At 38.5% G+C, this 19,557-nt stretch overlaps 1 protein-coding gene across 4 annotated transcripts in view; it reads left to right on the top strand.

The window, feature by feature from the left end:
* CLCN3 (chloride voltage-gated channel 3) overlaps positions 1–19,557 on the top strand; it is a 71,908-nt gene that overhangs the window by 41,653 nt on the left and 10,698 nt on the right. For all 4 annotated transcript variants that reach the window (XM_027635512.1, XM_027635510.1, XM_027635511.1 and 1 more), the window contains 8 exons: positions 441–598; positions 2,569–2,668; positions 7,177–7,364; positions 8,007–8,129; positions 9,410–9,616; positions 13,066–13,146; positions 14,368–14,913; positions 18,841–19,027. In XM_027635512.1, the coding sequence (XP_027491313.1) occupies positions 441–598; positions 2,569–2,668; positions 7,177–7,364; positions 8,007–8,129; positions 9,410–9,616; positions 13,066–13,146; positions 14,368–14,913; positions 18,841–19,027 (1,590 nt within the window). The remainder of the gene's footprint in view (positions 1–440; positions 599–2,568; positions 2,669–7,176; positions 7,365–8,006; positions 8,130–9,409; positions 9,617–13,065; positions 13,147–14,367; positions 14,914–18,840; positions 19,028–19,557) is intronic.

The raw sequence follows: 19,557 nt of genomic DNA, 5'->3' as shown, positions 1-19,557 counted from the left end.
ATAACTGACAACTTATAAAGATGCTGTGAACTTTCTGTCTAATCATTCTAGTTTTGTTTTCATACAATCAGATTTTCTTCTGGTAGTTCATAAACTGAAATAAACTCCAAGTTAAATATGTGTCGAAGCTGCTGATTTTTTCCACTTTGTTCTATTGAAGTTTTTCTGGAGTGTGCCCACAAAACAGAACAACGATTTGACTAGTACATTCCTATTTAACCAATGGAAACACAAAGTCACTAGTATACAAAGTCAACCTACATCTGAGTGACAGGGAACCCTCAGCAACCCTGAGATACCTAAATGACAATAGAATATGCATATTATGGAAAGTGTCTTAATTACTTGTTCAGAAATTTTGTATGTCAAAGTGTTATGAACAGAGTTTGAATGCTTCATTTATTACAAATTTAATTTGTTCCTATTTTTATCTGCTGCAGGAACTCATTATACAATGACAAATGGAGGAAATATCAACAGTTCAACACATTTACTGGATCTTCTGGATGAGCCAATTCCCGGAGTAGGGACATACGATGACTTCCATACCATTGACTGGGTTCGAGAGAAGTGCAAAGACAGAGAAAGGCATAGACGGGTACTTGACATAAATAACAGTATTTGGAAAATATTTTTAGTTAGATATTGGAATTAAAGTCTGATCTAGCAACACATACAAATATATACATGTACTTCAAATTTGTTCATAATTATATCAGCTAGAACTACTTGAATACTATTTAAAAAGCACTGCTTCGTTGATGCCTGCAGTCTTGCAACAGTATTCTAACTTGGAAAGGAAACAGTAATTTAATAGAGTGGGAATAGGTCTCAGTCACCCAGATACCATTTTTACAGTACTGCTTTTTTTGCATACCAGTGCATTTAAGGCTATTTTCCAGTGTAGATGGATGTGTAATAGTACAATAGTGCTTATGGTGGTACTTATACAGAGAAGTGAAGACTGATGTATATTACTTTTATACTGACACAAGTGTATCTGTGCTACTGCTATGTATATATATGTGTGTGTGTGCATATGTGTATATATATATATACTGCTGTGGTTGTTTGAATTATGGAAAGTGGAAATTCTCATCTCTTAACTACTTATATCAGCATATATATGTTTAACAAAAAAGTAGTCTCAATATGTATGTTAACTATCCTCTCTCCTATCACACGACCTGCTTTTCTCCTCTTTAGTGATTTCTTCAGAGGATCTTCGAAGTTCAGGCTGTTCATCTTTATCAGTGTACTCTGCAAGGAGTTCTTTCATGCAACAGACTGAAGTTGTATTAGTCAATAACATGCCAGATACTGTCATTCATGTAGTAAATTTGTTTAATAGCATTTTAAGAGGAAATACGCTATTTAGAGTCTTTTCAAGGAAAAGAGATCCTTGGACAATTGATCTAAGAACACGTACCTTGTTTGAATGCTTTTAATGAAAAGTAAGAAGGTGTTTCCATGTAATATTTCATTTCATAATTTGATGTCTAAGCAGTGATTAACACAGTGCCATTTTAGACTGTAGATGTGTAGGTTAATGTCTAGTGGATATACCATTGGGTAGAATGCTGGGCCTGACCAAATCCTGGCAAGTCAGACCACACCTGTAAATAGATAATCTAGAGTGAAGTCTCACAGCCGTTACTCATTTTAATGTCCAAGACCAGAAAAGTCAGACAAGACAGTTCAGAGTTCATAGTCACAGAACTACTGGGAAATTTATAAATATACCCTGAATGACAGGAGACTGACTGGCCATGTAATTAAAGATGTAAAAAGAAGGGGGTGATATTGTTTTCAAGATTTTCTTGTCTAGTATTGTGTTTTCTTGGCTTGTTTTTGGTTGATTGTTTTGTGATGGCTTGGTTTGGTTTTACTGCATATACTTTCTTCTTTTACCAGATGAAAAACCCATAAGAATACAATGCAATTACATAATGAAGGTTCAGTCATAAAACTAGTTATGCACAAATTACGGCTAAGTGCATAAAGTAAATAAGGCTAAAATAAGAATAGCTATTTTTTCAGTACAGTAACTTTAGGTGTCATTACTAATAATTATCTAGAAGTATTACAGCGTAGTTATCATTTTTTTTGTTTCATCTTACTGTCATGTGTTTTTAGTCTAAAGATGTTTGTATTTGAAGTAGAAGTTTAGGAATTTGAATCTTATGGAATAGCTTATTGGTAGTATGCTAATAGTTTATTTGAGGTTCAGCAAAAACCAATTTAAGATGTAGGAGAGAAATAATTTTACAAGTACATGTTCTAGATAGGCATCATAGAAATTTTTCCTTTAATCTAATAATGCATTTCCAGGGTTTTAGTTCTTTAAATTAAGCAAATTTACTTTTCTCTGTAAGTTGTTTGATGTCTGAATGACTAAGCTGATTTATCTACGTAAAGCACTAAATACAAGCAGGACACTTGTCGTTTAAAGAGAGGGCATATTTGCCTGCAGCCTGCATCATGCAGTTTGTATGTCATACTTAATTGTTTTCTCTTATTCATGTTAGAGAAAGACATACAGGTATACATAATGATTTCTGTTTGCAGATTAACAGCAAGAAGAAAGAATCAGCATGGGAGATGACAAAAAGTTTGTACGATGCATGGTCAGGATGGCTCGTAGTCACGCTAACTGGTTTGGCATCAGGTAAATGAAAAAAGATGATTTCTTTCTTGTATTTGTCAGCAAGTATAGTTACTGTGTTTTTCTTTTGTTGTCCACCATCCTGGCTAAGAACTTGTTCAGGCTACTACCATAATTCCATGAGGGAAGGAAAAGGTTGACTATCTTAATTTACAGGCTTCAGTGTTTTAAGGAGAGGGTTTGCTGATCAAATGGAAAACAAAATCCTCACTGAATTTAGTGAGAGTTTCTTGAGAGATTTTGAACTTCTACCTGCCAAACTATCAATGTTCCTTAGTCGTGTGATTGAGATTTGTGTTTTCCCTTTCTGTAAAATTTTGCTTTTTTTCTATAGGATTTCTTGTGAAAGTGTGTGAATTGATTGCAAAAGTAGCTCTGGTATATGTATAGTTTTGGTAAGCACATATCCTTGTAAAGCCTCTGATTATGCATGAGCAAAGTCTAGCCATGTATTTATGTCATACCTTTACAGAGATTGTTACACAGACAGTGTTATCCTTAACAGGTAAAGTTTGTTTGCCTATATTTCAATTCTCTTTTTTTTTTAAATGTATTTTAGGATGAATTTTACAGCTAAAACCATCTAATAGTTTGTGGCCCCACTGTAAGGCAGTGCTGCTTTCTGTCAGCGTACTTTGGAGTGACCAAAAAGCGAAGGAGTGAAAAATCACAAATTTTCTGCCCAGTTTTTCAAAAAAGTATTTCAAACAGACATCTTACATTAAATGCTGGGAAAATTGGATTAGTTCTAGAGTTCTGTGGTTGTCAAAAAGGCATGGTAACAGTATAATTACTGCTTAGATATATACATAATCACTTTCACAAATCATATATAAATTAATACATATGCAAAGTCCATAGCATATTTATATACTTCTGGATGCACAAATCAGGAGTGTATAATTACTGGAAATTGCTTTTGATAATTTTGGTGGGAACTTACAGTGTTGTGTTTTCACCCCCCTAGCTGCTATGTATATTAACATTGCTTTACCATGTTTCTGAGCAACAAAGCAAGCAAGTTCTGGTCTTGAACCTTACTAGGTTTTTCAGTTTCCATTGCTTTCTTTTTTATGTGTCTAGTACATATTAAATGGTGCAACCTTGAGTTCAGTCATGAGGAGGTCTTATGTTTATGTATTTTAATTAATTTGGTTGAAATTTTGTTCTACTGAAATACTGCTTTTGACTCAGACTTTGTTTGACCGTGGTTCTTAAGCAAAGGCTCTGTCAGGATTCATAAATCCTAGAATCATTAAGATTGGAAAAGACCTGCAAGATCAAGTCCAACCTTTGACTGAACACCACCATATCAACTAAACCACAGCACTAAAGTGCCATGTCCATTTCTTTTGTGAACGCTTTCAGGCATGATGACTCTACAACTTCCCTGGATAGCCCATTCCAATGCTTGACAACCTTTTCAGTGAAGAAATCCTTCCTGATGTCCATCCTGAACCTCCCATGGCACAGTTTGAGGCCATTTCCTCTCATCCTGTCACTGGTTTACCTGTGAGAAGAGACTGACCCTTACCTTGCTATAACCTCCTTTCAAGTAGTTGTAGGGAGTGATGAGGTCCCCTCTGAGCCTCCTCTTCTCCAGGCTAAACAACCCTAGCACCCTCAGACTCTCCTCATATGACTTATTCTCTAGACCATTCACCAACTTTGTTGCCCTTCTATGGACTCTCTCCAGCACCTCAGTGTCTTTCTGATAATGAGGGGCCCAAGAACTGGAAACAGTTCTCAAGGTATAGCCTCACCTATGCTGAATACAGCAAGACAGTCACCTCTTTGATCCAGCTGTCCTACACAAAAACTGGGGTGCCATTGGCCTTTTTGGCCACCTGGGCACACTGCTGGCTCGTGTTCAGCTGCTGTTGACCAACACCCCCAGGTCCTTTTCTGCCAGGCAGCTCTCAAGCCGCTCTTTCACAAGCCTTTAACGCTGCAAGGGGTTGTTGTGACCCAAGAGCAGGACCGAGCACTTGGCCTTGTTGAACCTTACATAATTGGCCTCGACCCACTGATCCAGCCTGTCCATATGCCTCTGTAGAACTCTCCTACCCTCAACTTTCTGAGGGTGCGCCCTTGTCCACATCATCGGCAGATATTGAACAGAAACATGACTGGCCCCAGTACTGAGCCCTGGGGAACACCCACGAATGATTGGCTGCCAAGTGGATGCAGCACCATTCACCATCACTCTCTGGGCCCAACCACCCAGACAGTTTTTAACCCATCAAAGGGAGCACCTGTCCAAACTGTGGGCTACCAGCTTCTCTGGGCAATGCTGTGGGAGACAGTATCAAAGGCTTTACTGAACTCCAGGTAGACTACATCCACAGCCTTCGCCTCATCCACTAGGTGGGTCTCTTTGTCAGGTTGGTCAGGCAGGACCTGCATTTCCTAAATCCATGCTGGCTGGGCCTGATTACCTGATTATCCTGACTGTGCTTTGTGATCGCTCTCAAGATAATCTGTTCTATAACCTTTCCAGGCACTGAGGGCAGGCTGACAGGCCTGTAGTTCGCTGGATCCTCTTTCCGACCCTTCTTACAGATGGGCTGGGACCTCCCCAGTAAAACAGAACTTAAAATGATGGAGAGTGGCTTGGTAAGCTCTTCCACCAGCTCCCTCAGTACTCTTGGGTGAGTCCTATCTGGTCCTATAGACTTGTGAGTGTTTAACTGGCACAACAGGCAACTACTCTTCCTGGATTGCAGGGGTTCTGTTCTGCTCCCTGTCCCCATCTATCAGCTCAGGGGGCTGATTGCCCTGAGGATAACTGGTCTTTCTCTTGAAGACTGAGGCAAAGAAGGCATTAAGTACCTCAGCCTTTTCTTCTTTCTTGGCGACAGTGTTTTTTCCCCCACGTCCAATAAAGAATGGGAGACTTTCCTTGGTCTTCCATTTGTTGGTAATGTCTTTATAAAAATATCTTTTATTATCTTTTTACAGCAGTGGTCAGATTGAGTTCTAGTTGATCTTTCACCTTTCTAATTTTCTTTCTATGTGACCTAACGACATCTCTGTACTCTTTCTGGGTTACCTGACCCTCCTTCTTCCAGAGGTCATAAACTCTCTATTTTCCCCTGAGTTCCAGAGAAAGGTCCCTGTTCAGGCAGGTCACTCTTCTTCCCCACTAGCTTGTCTTTAGGCACATAGAGATGGCCTGCTCCAGTGTCTTTAAGATTTCCTTCTTGAAGAATGTACAGCCTCCCTGGACCCCTTTGTTATTAAGGTCTGTTTCCCAAGGGATTCCCTCTAAGCCAGTGTCCTGAACAGGCCAAAGTCCACCCTCCAGAAGTCCAAGGTAGAGGTTTTGTTGACCCCCTTCCTTACTTCACCAAGAATTGAAAACTCTGTCATTTCTTGGCCGATGTGCCCAAGTCAGCCTCTGAGCACTGCTTCTCCTGCCAGCCCTTCTCTGTTTGTAAAAAGCCGGTGTAGTGAGGCACAGCCTGTGTTAGGCTCACTTACCAGCTATGTCAGCTAACACACTCCAGGAGCCTCCTAGACTGCCTTCTCTCTGCTGTGTTGATTTTCCAGCAGACATCCAGCAAGTTAAAGTCTCCCAGGAGAACAAGGGCTAGTGATTGTGAAATGTCAGCCAGCCACTTACAGAATACTTCATCTGCCTCTTCATCCTGGCTGGGTGGTCTGTAACAGACTCCCACTGGGCTGTCTGCCTTGGTTAGCCTTCCCCCTCCTGCTTCTTACCCACAGACACTCAGCCTTATCACAATCCTTGAGCTCTATACAGTTGAAGAATTCCCTAATATACAGGACCACTGCACCACCTCTCCTTGCTCTTCCGTCTCTTCTGAAGAGCAGGTAGCCATCCATTGCAGCACTCCCGTTATGTGAGTCATCCCACCGTATTTCTTTGATGGCAACTACATCATAGCTTTCCTGCTGCACGATGGCTTCCAGCTCCTCCTGTTCATTCCCCGTACTGCATGCATTAGTGTACACACACTTCAGCTGGACTATCAATTTCACCCCTAACTCTGGCATGCCACCCCCAGGCTCATCTCTAATGAGCCTGGTCTTACCCCCTTCCCCCTTCAAATCTAGTTTAAAGCCCTTTCAATCAGCCCTGCCTACCAACTCACGGGCTAGAATCCTTTTTCATCTTTTAAATAGGTGAATCCCATCTGTCTCCAGCAGGATTGGTACCAAATAAACTGCCCCATCACAGAAATGTAATAGTCCTCTTAACTCCTTTGTTTCAGTGGACTGTTAGAGAACAGAGGGAAAAAAAGGCAAGAAAAAACCCCACATTTAATTTGGGAAATATACAAATAACTCAATTCTTCAGCAAATACTAATCTTACTGTATTGAGGACAGGATATATTCCTGGACATCAGTAATATATTAAATGTCTATTTAATTAGCTTTTCTGTAATCTCAATTTACATCCATTAACACCAACATATTTCTTCATTTTAGCTTGCGTGTTATTTCTGTTTACCAGAACATTAATACAAAACTGTTTCTACTACAGGGGCATTGGCAGGTCTAATTGACATTGCTGCTGACTGGATGACTGACTTAAAGGAAGGCATTTGCCTTAGTGCTTTGTGGTTTAACCATGAACAGTGTTGTTGGGGTTCAAATGAGACCACATTTGAAGAGAGAGATAAATGTCCGCAGTGGAAAACATGGGCAGAACTAATAATTGGGCAAGCAGAAGTGAGTATATACCCATTCTTTTATGGTCTTGCTCAACAATTTGTGTGAATATGGAAAAAAATAATGAACTTAAGTTTAGGGTTCTAAACACAATGTCTGCACCGTTTTTCAGCATTTGATTTGATTAATAGGTTATAGTGTAATACATGTGTATTTCATGAACTGCAAGGGGGCTTGGAGTGTTACAGGTATAAGGAAGTTTTGAGAGTATAGAACTGTTAATAACACAAGAACTTCTGATCATAGCTGTACATAAAAAAAATAAAAATTACATTTGTGGTGTTCTCTGATAACTAAGAATAGATTCTTCATTTTTTCTACTACAATTTTTTTTAAATAAGGGTTTACTCAGTATTCAGCAGATTTTAGCAGCTAATAGCTATTAAAAATAGCTGTGCTATGTTAATTTTTTTATTTTTAAGATGAAATATTAGAAGTTTATACCTTGTATAACCCAGTCTGTGCTGATGTCATCACTTTATGCTTTTCAAACAAAACTCTCTCTCTTGATCTGGTAATAATTATTGTGCCTCAAAATGTGCACATAAATGTACTTGCAGCAAGAGTAGTTCTGGATTATTTTAAGTAGTAATTTTGCTCCTATGTCAAATTTATTTTCTGACTTTTTGTTTTTGCTTTTAGGGTCCAGGTTCATACATAATGAACTACATAATGTACATTTTCTGGGCATTGAGCTTTGCCTTCCTAGCAGTTTCTCTGGTGAAGGTATTTGCTCCCTATGCCTGTGGCTCAGGGATACCTGAGGTGAGGTCCAACTAAAACATATATTATAACTGTTTCGTGTTAATGTGAAAATTACTGCTGCCTTACAGGGTTGGGGGAAGGAAGAGGGAGCACCCTGCCTAAGAAATCTATTAATACAAGTGTTCAGATTGAAAACATATAATTGTGTTAATTCTTTCTGGGAAAAATACCTGAAATTTAGGAGAGTCTCCTGAGTTAGTACATTTTGCTGCATGCTTCTGTCAGGACCACTGTTTAAGGAAGCATTTAGCTTAAGAGAGTATACTCCTGAAGAGTGATTTCTAAACCTACCCCAATCCTGTGGAGGTAAGAGAATAGTGATTCATTGATAGAATACGGGTCCTTTGATACAGCAATCAGTCTTTTGTTGCAGTGGCTTTAGTCCCCTTAACTAGCACAAATCAACACAGTCACAATGTAAAATGTGCAATACCCTCAAAAACTCACTGTGTTTGTATTGTCTGCTACTATCCACAGAATGGGAGAGAAAAACCCAAAGTCAAATAAATTGCGATCAGTCTCACTTCTCCGGTCTTTCTCTAAATGTTTCTTTATATATATGTTTTGTAGATGTTGAAGGACAAATCCTGCCTCTGAATAAGCCTGGAGTAGTCCTGTGCCATTATTCCAGGAGAGATTTCATCCTAAATTGGTTTCCAGATTTAGCTATCTTTGTTTTCTAGGCACATCCTATTTATGGACAGGTTGTCCTTTCCTATGATAACTATATTATTTCCTAAATATGGGCATATTTTCCAGGCTAATAATATGACATAAAGTACAGTAATATCTTAGGCAAGTGGCACATCTTTCCTAGTGGAGAAAGGCTGATCTACTGTTAATTTTTATGTAATGATGGTAAAACATAAAGAGAAAACAGGGAGGTATAATATTGGTGCAAATGGGATATTGCTACACTAGATGACCTTGGGTATAGGTTTTGCAGGTTTATTTTTGCTTTGGAAGTTTTCTGCCTTTCAGTTGGTATTTACATCATAAACTAATGAATGCAGTCTTAGAAGCTGCTGCAAATTAATTTACTACTAAATGTAATTGATAATATTGTTGTATGTTATTGTCCAGTGTTTAAGAGTAAGTTGCAAATGGAAAGCCTGTGGCAACCAGATAGACTCAATGTAGCAATCTGAACAATATGTGTTCTAAAGTGTGATAAAGTCAGTCATTTGAAAAGGATGGTTTTTGAAGTTCTGCAGCTAAGATTATAGAATTATTTTCTGGAGAAAGCAGAATGTAATAACATATTGGTTTTTTTTTTCCAGATAAAAACTATTTTGAGTGGCTTCATCATCAGAGGTTACTTGGGGAAGTGGACTTTGATGATAAAAACAATTACTTTAGTATTGGCTGTCGCATCAGGTTTGAGTCTAGGAAAAGAGGGTCCCTTGGTACATGTGGCCTGCTGCTGTGGGAATATTTTTTCCTACCTCTTCCCAAAATACAGTACAAATGAAGCTAAAAAAAGAGAGGTAAATTTTTGTAAAAGCATTTATAGAATGTATTAAATATCTGTGCATTTACACTGATTTGTTTAAAAAAAGGTATTTTTTCTCTTGGATAGTGTTTAGTGTTTATCAGTAGTTATTTATTGTGTTAAGAACAATGTATCATCTCTAGCATTCTCAAAGGTAAATAATTTCCACATCAGAGTCAGTTTGCATTTCTCTCGTCTCAGAGACCATTTGATTATATTTAAATTCTTTCTCTTCTTGGCTCTGTGTTTTGGTAATTGATGAATGTGTTCAGTTCTGAGGACAGCAGAGCACTCTGAACCCACGAACTATATGTATTCCTGGTTAAACAGTGTTTTCTGCTCTGTTTCAGTTTGATGTTTTTAGTGATGGTGGGTTAGACTTGGTGCCTGCCAAGCTGTTCTCTCACCCCTCTATCTTGACAAGACAACAGGAGAGAATAAGATGAAAAGCTCATAGGTCAAGATAAGGACAGGGAGATCCCTCCCTCACCAGTTATCACAGGCCAAACAGACTACACTTGAGGAAAGTTATTTTATTGCCAGTTAATAACAGAGTAGGATAGTGAGCAATAAAACAAAACTAAGTACACCTTGCCCCTCCTCTCCCTTCTTCTCAGGCTCAGTTTCACTCTGAACTCTTCTATCCCAAAGCCCCATCAAGGTGATGCTTTGTCTCTACTGCTCCTTCCTCTTGATACTCTTCCCCTACTCCGGGGTGGGGTCCTACTCATGGGAGACAGTGCTTCACAAATTCCTTCAGCATGGGTCCTTTCCAGAGGGTGCAGTCATTCAGGAATGGACTGCCTCAGCCCAGATCAGCCACAGGCTGCAGTGCTTGCAAGAAACCTTCTCCTGCTTGGGCTTCTCTCCACAGGCCATAGTTCCTGCCAGAAGCCTGCTCTGCCACAATCCTCCATGGGCTGCAGGGGGACAACCTGTGTCACCACAGGCTTCATCACGGGTTGCAGGGGAATCTCTGCTCTGGCACCTGGAGCACCTCCTCCCCTTCCTTCTTCACTAACCTTGGTGTCTTCAGGGCTGTTGCTCTCACTTTTTTCTCACTCCACTCTCTCACAGTTGCTGTGCAGTGGTTTGTATCCTTTAAGTATCTTATCACGGGGACACTACCAGCATCACTCATGGGCGCAGCTTTGGGCGGGGACAGGTTCATTTTGGAGCCAGCTCTGTTGGACATGGGGGCAGCTTCTGGTATCTTCTGACAGAAGCGAACCCCTGCAGCCCCTCTACTACCAAAACCTTGTCATGTAAACCCAATAGAGGGAGCCATGCTATTGAAAGCAGGTATAGTCATAGAGAATAGCAAACTCTAACATTCTCACTAATTTAATAAAATTTTTGTATTGTAAAATTAAAAAGGGTGTTATCTGAGTTGTACTTCAGTTCTCAGCTCAACTTCTCTACTTCTACAATGAGACTGCAGAACATGGGAAAATTTGGTTCACTTCCTATTTCAAAGCTCTGTATTCTTAAATCATTTAGCTTACTGTGGTTTAACTGTTCATCTCAGAACACTGTAATAATTGTTTGAGTTTCTCTGTGTATTCTTCAACAGGTGTGTTAAGGGCTATTACCCAGGGGTCAGTGTTCTTGCAAGAAATTTATACAGTATTGTTATAATTAGCACTAACCATCCTCATATATTGAACATAATTTATCCATGATGCTGTAGGACCACTTGCTGCTTCAGTTCCTCTTAATCTCTCAGTTAATCTCAGTTCACCTCAGTCCTTTTTCTGGGTTTTTGCTTGAAGACTACTGAGTGCAAATCTCCAGGACTGATATAAAGCTATGTAGTCTGTCATTGATTTATGTCCCTTGAATAATATTAGTGACTTATGGAGTTCTTTACCACACACATGTAGAAAACAATAGACTATTTCAATTGGAAGGGACCTACAATGATCATCCAGTCCACCTGCCTGACCAGTTCAGGGCTGACCATAAGCTAAAGCATGTTGTAAAGGGCATCAACCACCTCTCTAGGAGAGGTTGTGCCATTCTTCATGCTCCTGATGGCAGCGTTTGCCCCCTGGGCTGCCTGGACACGCTGCTGACTCACACTGAGCTGCTGCCCACCAGCACGCTCAGATGCCTCTCTGCAGGGCTGCTTTCCAACCAGTCCTCTCCCAGTTTATACTTGAGCCTGGTGTTACTTCATCCTGGGTGTGCAGCATTTTGACTCATTAAATTTCATCCCATCTAGATAAACTGCCCAATGCTCCAGTCTACCTAGATCCTTCTGCAAGGCCTCTTGTCCCTCAGGAGAGTCAACAACATGTCCCTGTTTGGCATAATCAGCAAACTTACTCATGGTGCATTCAACTCCTGCATCCACTGAACAGAATGTCGATGACCAGTCGCCTGCTAGATGTAGCTCCTTTCACTACAACTCTTTGAGTCCTGATGTTCACCCAGGTCTTCACCTGTTCATCCCACAGCTGGACAACTGGTCCAGAAGGATGCTGTGAGGAACAGTATCAAAAGCCTCACTGAAATCCAGAAAAACTACATCCAGAGCCTTCACTTCGTCCACTGGATGGGTGACCTTATTATAGAAAGATACCAAATAAGTTAAACAGGACTTTTCTTCTGTGAACCCATGTTGACTGTGCCTGATAATTGCTTTGTTATTTAAAAGCCTTTCAGTGGCACTCAGTATAATCTTCTCAGCTCCTTGAAAATTGTGGAGGTTGGAGGTTAGGCTAACAGGTCTTTATTTCTCTGGGTCTTCCCTCATACCCTTGATTGGACTAACACTGGCTAGCTTCCTGTCTGCCAGATCCTTCCCAGATTCCCAACACCTTTGGTAGATGATTGAGAGGGGTCTAGCCATAACATCCACTGGCTCCTTCAGTACTCTGAAAAGAATCCCATCAGGCTTCACAGGCTTAGTAACATTCATCTGATGGAGCTGGCCCCTTACAATTTCAGTGTCCACAGATGGAAAGTCACTATTCCCACACTTGTGGTCATCTGACTCAGGGTACCAGGCAGCCCAAGGTCTATCAGTATTATTAAAAAGAGTGAGGAAAAAACCCATGGAATACCTGTGCTTTTTCCTCGTCCGTATTAGTCAGATGTCCATCTTCAACAAGTATCAGTTCAGTGTTTTCCTTAGACCTCCTCTTGCTATTAATATATTTAAAAAACCTTTTCATCTGGCACAACACTGGCTAGTTTCAACTCTGAACTTCGAGCAGTCTCCTTGGCTTTCTCATGTCTAGTACCTGATTGATGGCTGCTATGGCCACTCTCCACATCTTAGGAGCATTCTCATACACTTACTTCATGCTTTTCTCTTACTAAATCTGTGTATCCTTAACAGAAACATAGAAGAAACTGATAGCTGTAGTAAGATTTTGTTCTTCATGTTTAAAACATAAAACAAACTGCAAAAAACCACTCACCTTTGTTCTTTTCCAGGTGTTGTCAGCTGCCTCAGCAGCGGGAGTTTCTGTAGCCTTTGGTGCCCCAATTGGGGGAGTCCTTTTCAGTCTGGAGGAGGTATGTCAAGAGATGGCACTGAAGGATAGATATTTTTAAAAAGTCTCTTTTAGCTTAAATAATCTCAGACTCCTTTAAGCTGCAGAGTCTTTCCTAAGAAGGGAATTGTTTTTTGACCCACATTTCAAAGTCAAGAGTCCTCCTAAAGATATTTTGTCTTTTCTTTGCATGAATGTCAGCTTTCCTTTATTCTCAGTTATTTTTTTTCTGGAGAAGGGCTGAGTCCATTAGTAATTACAGTTTACATACAGATAGAGATACAGCATCTTTTTCAGTCTAGGAGTTTATTCTGAAAAAAAATAAATAGGACTGTTATTTTTCATTTTGAAAGAGGGTTTAGAAACTTACTGGACAATTTTGTGAAGCAAGTTTTTAAACATTACTTAAAGTTTCAGACACTAAACACAATTGAATGTAATAATTATTAAAAAGGCAAATATGCTATAAAACTGATCTGAAAGGCAACCAAACTCTTTTGTCCAAAGAATAATTAATATTAAATTAGTTTTAATTAGTCATTTTCAAAATATATAAGAATGTTTTTCCAACATTGGCATTTTTAAAGAAAACTAAAAATCTATTAATTAAAAAAGGAAGCAAAATATTCTTTCATGTATAATTTTGTTATATCCTTAGGGGAGTTTGAGAAATACCTTCGTTGCCAAAAAAATGCAGAAGAAAACTATCTTGAAATTCAAATCAGGCTATGTGGGGCTTAAGTATGAAATTGCATGTTCTGTTTTGAGGACTTTGATGTTTTTGTTGTTGTTGTTTTAATCATACTTCCTAAAAATAACAGATCTGTCAGAAACCTTTCAATGTAGGTTGAAAGGAGATGAAACTATTAGCAGGAAATTTGAGAGTGCAGCTAGTACACAGCCTGGTTCTCATGAATGCTAAAAAGAGACACAAAACAGAGCAGCCTATAAACATAAATTATTGTGCATCATTTCCTAACGGTCTTAAAACAGCAGTTGTTTCAATACTGCTGCAGTATTGTCTTTAAAACTGATACAAGTATGAGTTGTTGTAGAGCTTTTTAAAAATGTAGGATGTGCTGGAGTGCCAGTGCTCCAGGTGATCGGAGTAATACTGAAAATCTAAGAGTACTTTTTTTTAGCTAAAACCATGTGAGCAGCAGTGCTCTAACACATGCATAAACTTGTCTTTCCATTTTTTTTAATCGATTTACTAATAATTTTCATGTATTGCCTTTTGCAGGTCAGTTACTATTTCCCACTGAAAACTTTATGGAGATCATTTTTTGCTGCTTTAGTAGCTGCGTTTGTTTTAAGGTCCATCAATCCTTTTGGTAATAGCCGCCTAGTTCTTTTTTATGTGGAATATCACACTCCTTGGTACCTTTTTGAACTGCTTCCTTTTATTCTTCTGGGAGTATTTGGTGGGCTCTGGGGAGCGTTTTTCATCCGAGCAAATATCGCATGGTGTCGCCGACGCAAATCTACGAAATTTGGGAAGTATCCTGTCCTGGAGGTTATTATTGTTGCAGCAATAACAGCTGTCATTGCATTTCCTAATCCATATACAAGGCTAAACACCAGTGAGCTTATTAAGGAGCTCTTCACAGACTGTGGGCCGTTAGAATCCTCCTCGCTCTGTGACTACAGAAATGATATGAATGCAAGCAAAATAGTAGATGATATTCCTGACCGTCCAGCAGGCACTGGAGTCTATTCAGCTATATGGCAGTTGTGTTTAGCACTCATATTTAAAATAATCATGACAGTCTTCACCTTTGGTATCAAGGTAAGTGTGAATGCAATAGCTATATCATCTGCTGTGGTTTTTTAATTATTGCCTTTCTCATTTTCTATCTCTCAAAGCTAGCAACTTTGTTTATAGATTTTTTTTTCATGTGTAGTTCTTTTAAAAAAGGTCTTTTTACTGTTGGTTAATAAGCAAGTCTTGTAGAAAACAATACTAACTTTATTTAAATTCAGATTAGCCCTTTGTTCAGCTGAATAGAAGCATATGCTAAATGCAATAGGGAGCAGGAACTGTGTGTATGGATGGCTGTTTGTGTGGCCTGATTCAGCAATAGGGTTGATTCTGAAATTTTCAAGAGCAGAGTTCAAATATAACCACTCAAATCCTCTAGTCCTGTTACAGAGAAGAAGAAAAGACTGTACCCCTTGAACAACTTGTAGGTGGTTGGGTTTTTTTAATCCACTCTCCTCATTTTTCATATAAATGTAATTACTGTGGATGTTAAAGGCAGATAATGATGATTTCTTTTGCTATATTTTCCAGTATTGCATGTGATGAAGAGACAGTGAGCTTTGTTTATGTGACTGTAAAGGGAACTTCTCCATCACAAGCAGCATAATTTTTGTTTTTCCTGGTTGTTTAGTAAATCTGTTTTGGAGATGTCTTCAGCTTTTCCCCAGTCTGTGATTGTTTTCTGAATGACATATAACTGTCATACTTTCATAATTTTCTGTCTTGTCAGGCTCCCTTCATAGTTTTTTCTATTATCAAACGTGTCTTAATGCAGACATATTGTAGAATGTTCACTAAGCCAGATTTGCCTTTAAATTGGCTTTAACTTTTCAGTTTACATTGCTGTTCCAAGTAACACCATGCATAAAAAACCACTTCCTTTCTGTGAGTGTGTTTGATCATTGGAATAGGTTGTCCAGAGAACATCCTTGGAAATATGACCTGACTGGTTACAAGCCTGGGCAGCCTGCTGTAGTTAACCCTGCTTGAGCATAGTAGACAATCTGGAGTGCTCCCGTTCAATCTCAACTCTTCTGTAACTGATAGAACAGTAACATGTTTCTCATGTGTTGATATTTTAAAAGGTATTGCAGTTTGCTATTTGAAGTTATTTTTATATGTTGGTTGATGGGTAAGAGAAATCCATTGTATGTATTTTAAATGTTAGTCTTCCATAAGTCCAAAATTCAGACATTATTCTATGACATGACAACTCCAGTCTGTTGTTTTGTTTTGTATTCACTTACTGTATTTCATTTATATCTAGGACTTTCTTTTACCATACATGTGTTCATATGCATCTGTCTCTGTCTCACGGGGTTGTCACCACAGGCTCACGCTGTGTGTATTTGAATTCACTAGTTCATAGAATGGTAGAGCTTATACCTCATTTGGGTTTGGTTCATTTTCTCAGAACTTCAGCATGGTGGAAATATTTTTGTGAAGTTGTGAGAATATATTCATTACTTTGCCAATAGGCAAGGAGTCATGCTTCTGTTGTTGATGGGACTGTGCTACGTAAATTTTTTTGAAGCTTTAAAGCATGTGGTTGGTTAGAATGTCAGCCAGGTTCTGGAGAAGGGATGTCACTTTCATGTTATTTATTTACATTTTAAGCTTTATCTCTGTAAAAAGAGCAAATTAAGAATTAAAAATAAAGAAAAAGACAACTTTGTTATTTAAATAATTCTAAAGGATCCTCTGAGCTCTCCATGTCTGTTCCTTGCAGACATGTCTTTCCCCACAGGAACTGTTTTCCTGTGAGGTAAGCAAAGAAACTTAGCTGCTACCAGTGGCGCATGGTGATTCCTGCTGCTCTTACTGCTGTGAAAAAGCATCACCAGGAGGCTAATATAGCAGGACTTTGGGGGTTTTTGGGTTGCTTTGGTTTGTTTTTCCCTTTCAAGCTTTTGTATGTATACCGTACTGCTTATAATCAGTAGACTCATTACTGTGTCTAAATGCTGATCAACAGTTGGGCTGGGATTCCACCTTTGGCTCATTACCTGACGGGTGCACAACTGCACTACCAAAGAAGTGGAAAGTTGTACCCATATTCTGATCCTTGCTTGTTTCAAAGATGATACATGTGCCACAGAACATATGTTTTCCTCTGTAGTATAACTTGATCTAGGCTGGCAAGCACTGGAGAAGAAAAGGAAGAACTGAACTTTTTTCCTTGCTCCTTCTCTGTGAAGATTCCTCTTTACTTTGTGATTGTGATCCAGCGGCTTATGCAAACAAATGCAGCTGTAAAATCATAATTACAGTTAGTCTTGTAACCATTATCCTCATATGATGGAAAGAAGAGAAGGAGCTAGTGCATAAAAAAGTTATGTTAACAAAGGACCAGAAACAATTTGGATGCAATTTCCATGTGGAGACTTAATTTATGCAGCATACTGCTGTAGCAAACTAGAATCTGAGGCAGTTTCAAAGATTTACTTAGTTGTTTTATATTGGAAACATGGGAGGTTTTTTGGGATACTGTTGTACTGTTCACCAAGAAGGAATTTCACTCAGGAAAAAAATTTAATTTTAACAGTTAGAAAGGGGTTTAGATGCATAATTAATTGTGGGCAATAACAACAGGGTATAAATGTTCAATTTGAATATTAGACTAAAATGATAGCATTGAATATTACTTTTGTCAACACTGAAATATTAGGTAATTCAGGATGGGAATGAAGGATTATTAAACTTTTTCTCAAAACCTGCTGGCTTTCTAACACAAAGTTTACTATGTTTGTTTTTACTTGGTTTGTTGCTTAGAAATCATCTTTGCAACCATAAATGTAGACAAAATATAATAGTAACTGAAATACGGTTCTGCACTAGCTATTGAATACCACAGCAAAAATCTGTAGTTTGGAATTGCACAATACTTAAATTTCACAGCTGTATAGTACAAGAAAAATTATATGATTTGTCTTGTTACACCAGGAGTGCAGTTTTTTAATGACATTATTTTGACAGGGTGATGGGTTGAAGTGCATTTAGATGAAGTAAAAATTCTAGTCCTCATTTGTAGTCAGATTTGTAGTTCAGTCACAATATAAAATACTTTGATGCTAACAACTGCTGTGAGGAGATGTAGTGGACATTTCCAGTTTAATGAGACATTTAGGCACCAGTATGTTTTCTGGAAAGATTAGCTTCCTAAGGAGAAGATACACAACGACAGTTTTTGAGATGAACACTTACTCTTTATGAAGCTGCTGATAAAAGCAAGTTTGCAATAATATTTTACTAAGCTATGTTGGTGTTACAAGACATTGTGCCCTTTTCAGGTTTTAGTTAATAGCAGAAAAACATTTTAAGTATCTAAAATGACAGTTAGGAACATTTTTTAACCTAATGTGTTAACTCCTTTTTGCAATGGGAATTGTCTTGCCTTTTTCTCTCTTAGTGTATTTAGCATTCTGTATACACTTCTTTGTATAGTAAATGGCAGTATAGTAAGCAAAGCCTCTTTTAAAAATCACCTGTTTAGTTAGCCATCTAATTTTTAGCGGTGTCGGGAAGCAGTTAGGAAGGGCAGTCCTGTTCAGTAAGTGAATGTTGACTCTGAGGAACATGGAAGTAATAAGGGAGATGGGAAATAGTAAGGAACACTTCAGTACTAGTAGCACCGCTTGAATTGGACATGCATATGGTAAGAATTGTGCTGTTGGGACTGAGGATGTAGTTTGTGGTCCTGTGTAGGTGATAGATTTTCTCTTAAATACAGTAAAATATAAACAAATATGGTCATAAAATGATTTTAGCTAATTAGGTCAATCAGAGATATCAATAGCATTCTGTTAAGTTTTACTAGCCTTTCAAAGTCACCTTACGTGGTTTTAACCTGACAATTTGAGCATTTGCATCTCTTTTGGAAGAAAAAAATTACTTGTAAAGCGATGTGTCAGGTCTGTTCCCAGCAGCATGACACCAGTTCTGTTTATGTTGCAGGTTCCATCTGGGTTGTTCATACCTAGTATGGCAATTGGAGCAATAGCAGGACGGATTGTAGGAATTGCAGTGGAGCAGCTGGCATACTACCATCATGACTGGTTCATTTTCAAGGAGTGGTGTGAAGTTGGAGCTGACTGTATTACACCTGGTCTTTATGCCATGGTTGGTGCTGCTGCATGCTTAGGTAAGTAAAATATAACAAAGTAAATAAGTATCTGATTTTTTCATACATCAAAATAATTATTAAAAAAATTAAAGGAGATATAAACAGGGCAGTTTTGAAACACCTGTTTCTTTGGACTTCCCTCTTCAGAATAGTACATTCACGTCACTACACAAGACCCTCTGATCACAAGGATCTGAGGAATAACATGAAATCTAAATTGATGAGAAATAAAAAAATTAAGTAGTACTGTTTGCTTTCTCTTTTTGATATAAAGAGGTGTTATTACTACATCAGTCAGAAAAATCAGTTTCTTGAAATGTATGAAGTAGAGCATTTACAGGGTCAAGTACAGTTAAAATTGTTAGAAGTAATGTGATCAGCTGCCACATCTACATGAATTGCAAAAATTGTTCTTGAAATTCATAATCCAAAAAAAACTTTCAGCAGTGTGTAATGTATTTTTAACAAATCTGGTTTACAAAGTGTTGAAAATCCACTTCATGGAAAGATTTTTAAGCTGGGCACCTAAACTAGGAGAGGGCTTTTGA

This window comes from Corapipo altera, unplaced genomic scaffold (assembly GCF_003945725.1).
Source record: "Corapipo altera isolate COAL_440 unplaced genomic scaffold, ASM394572v1 22b, whole genome shotgun sequence".
In the NCBI taxonomy this organism is placed as follows: Eukaryota; Metazoa; Chordata; class Aves; order Passeriformes; family Pipridae; genus Corapipo; species Corapipo altera.
Note: the sequence above shows the minus strand (reverse complement) of the source record. Positions and strands in the feature narration are given on the sequence as shown.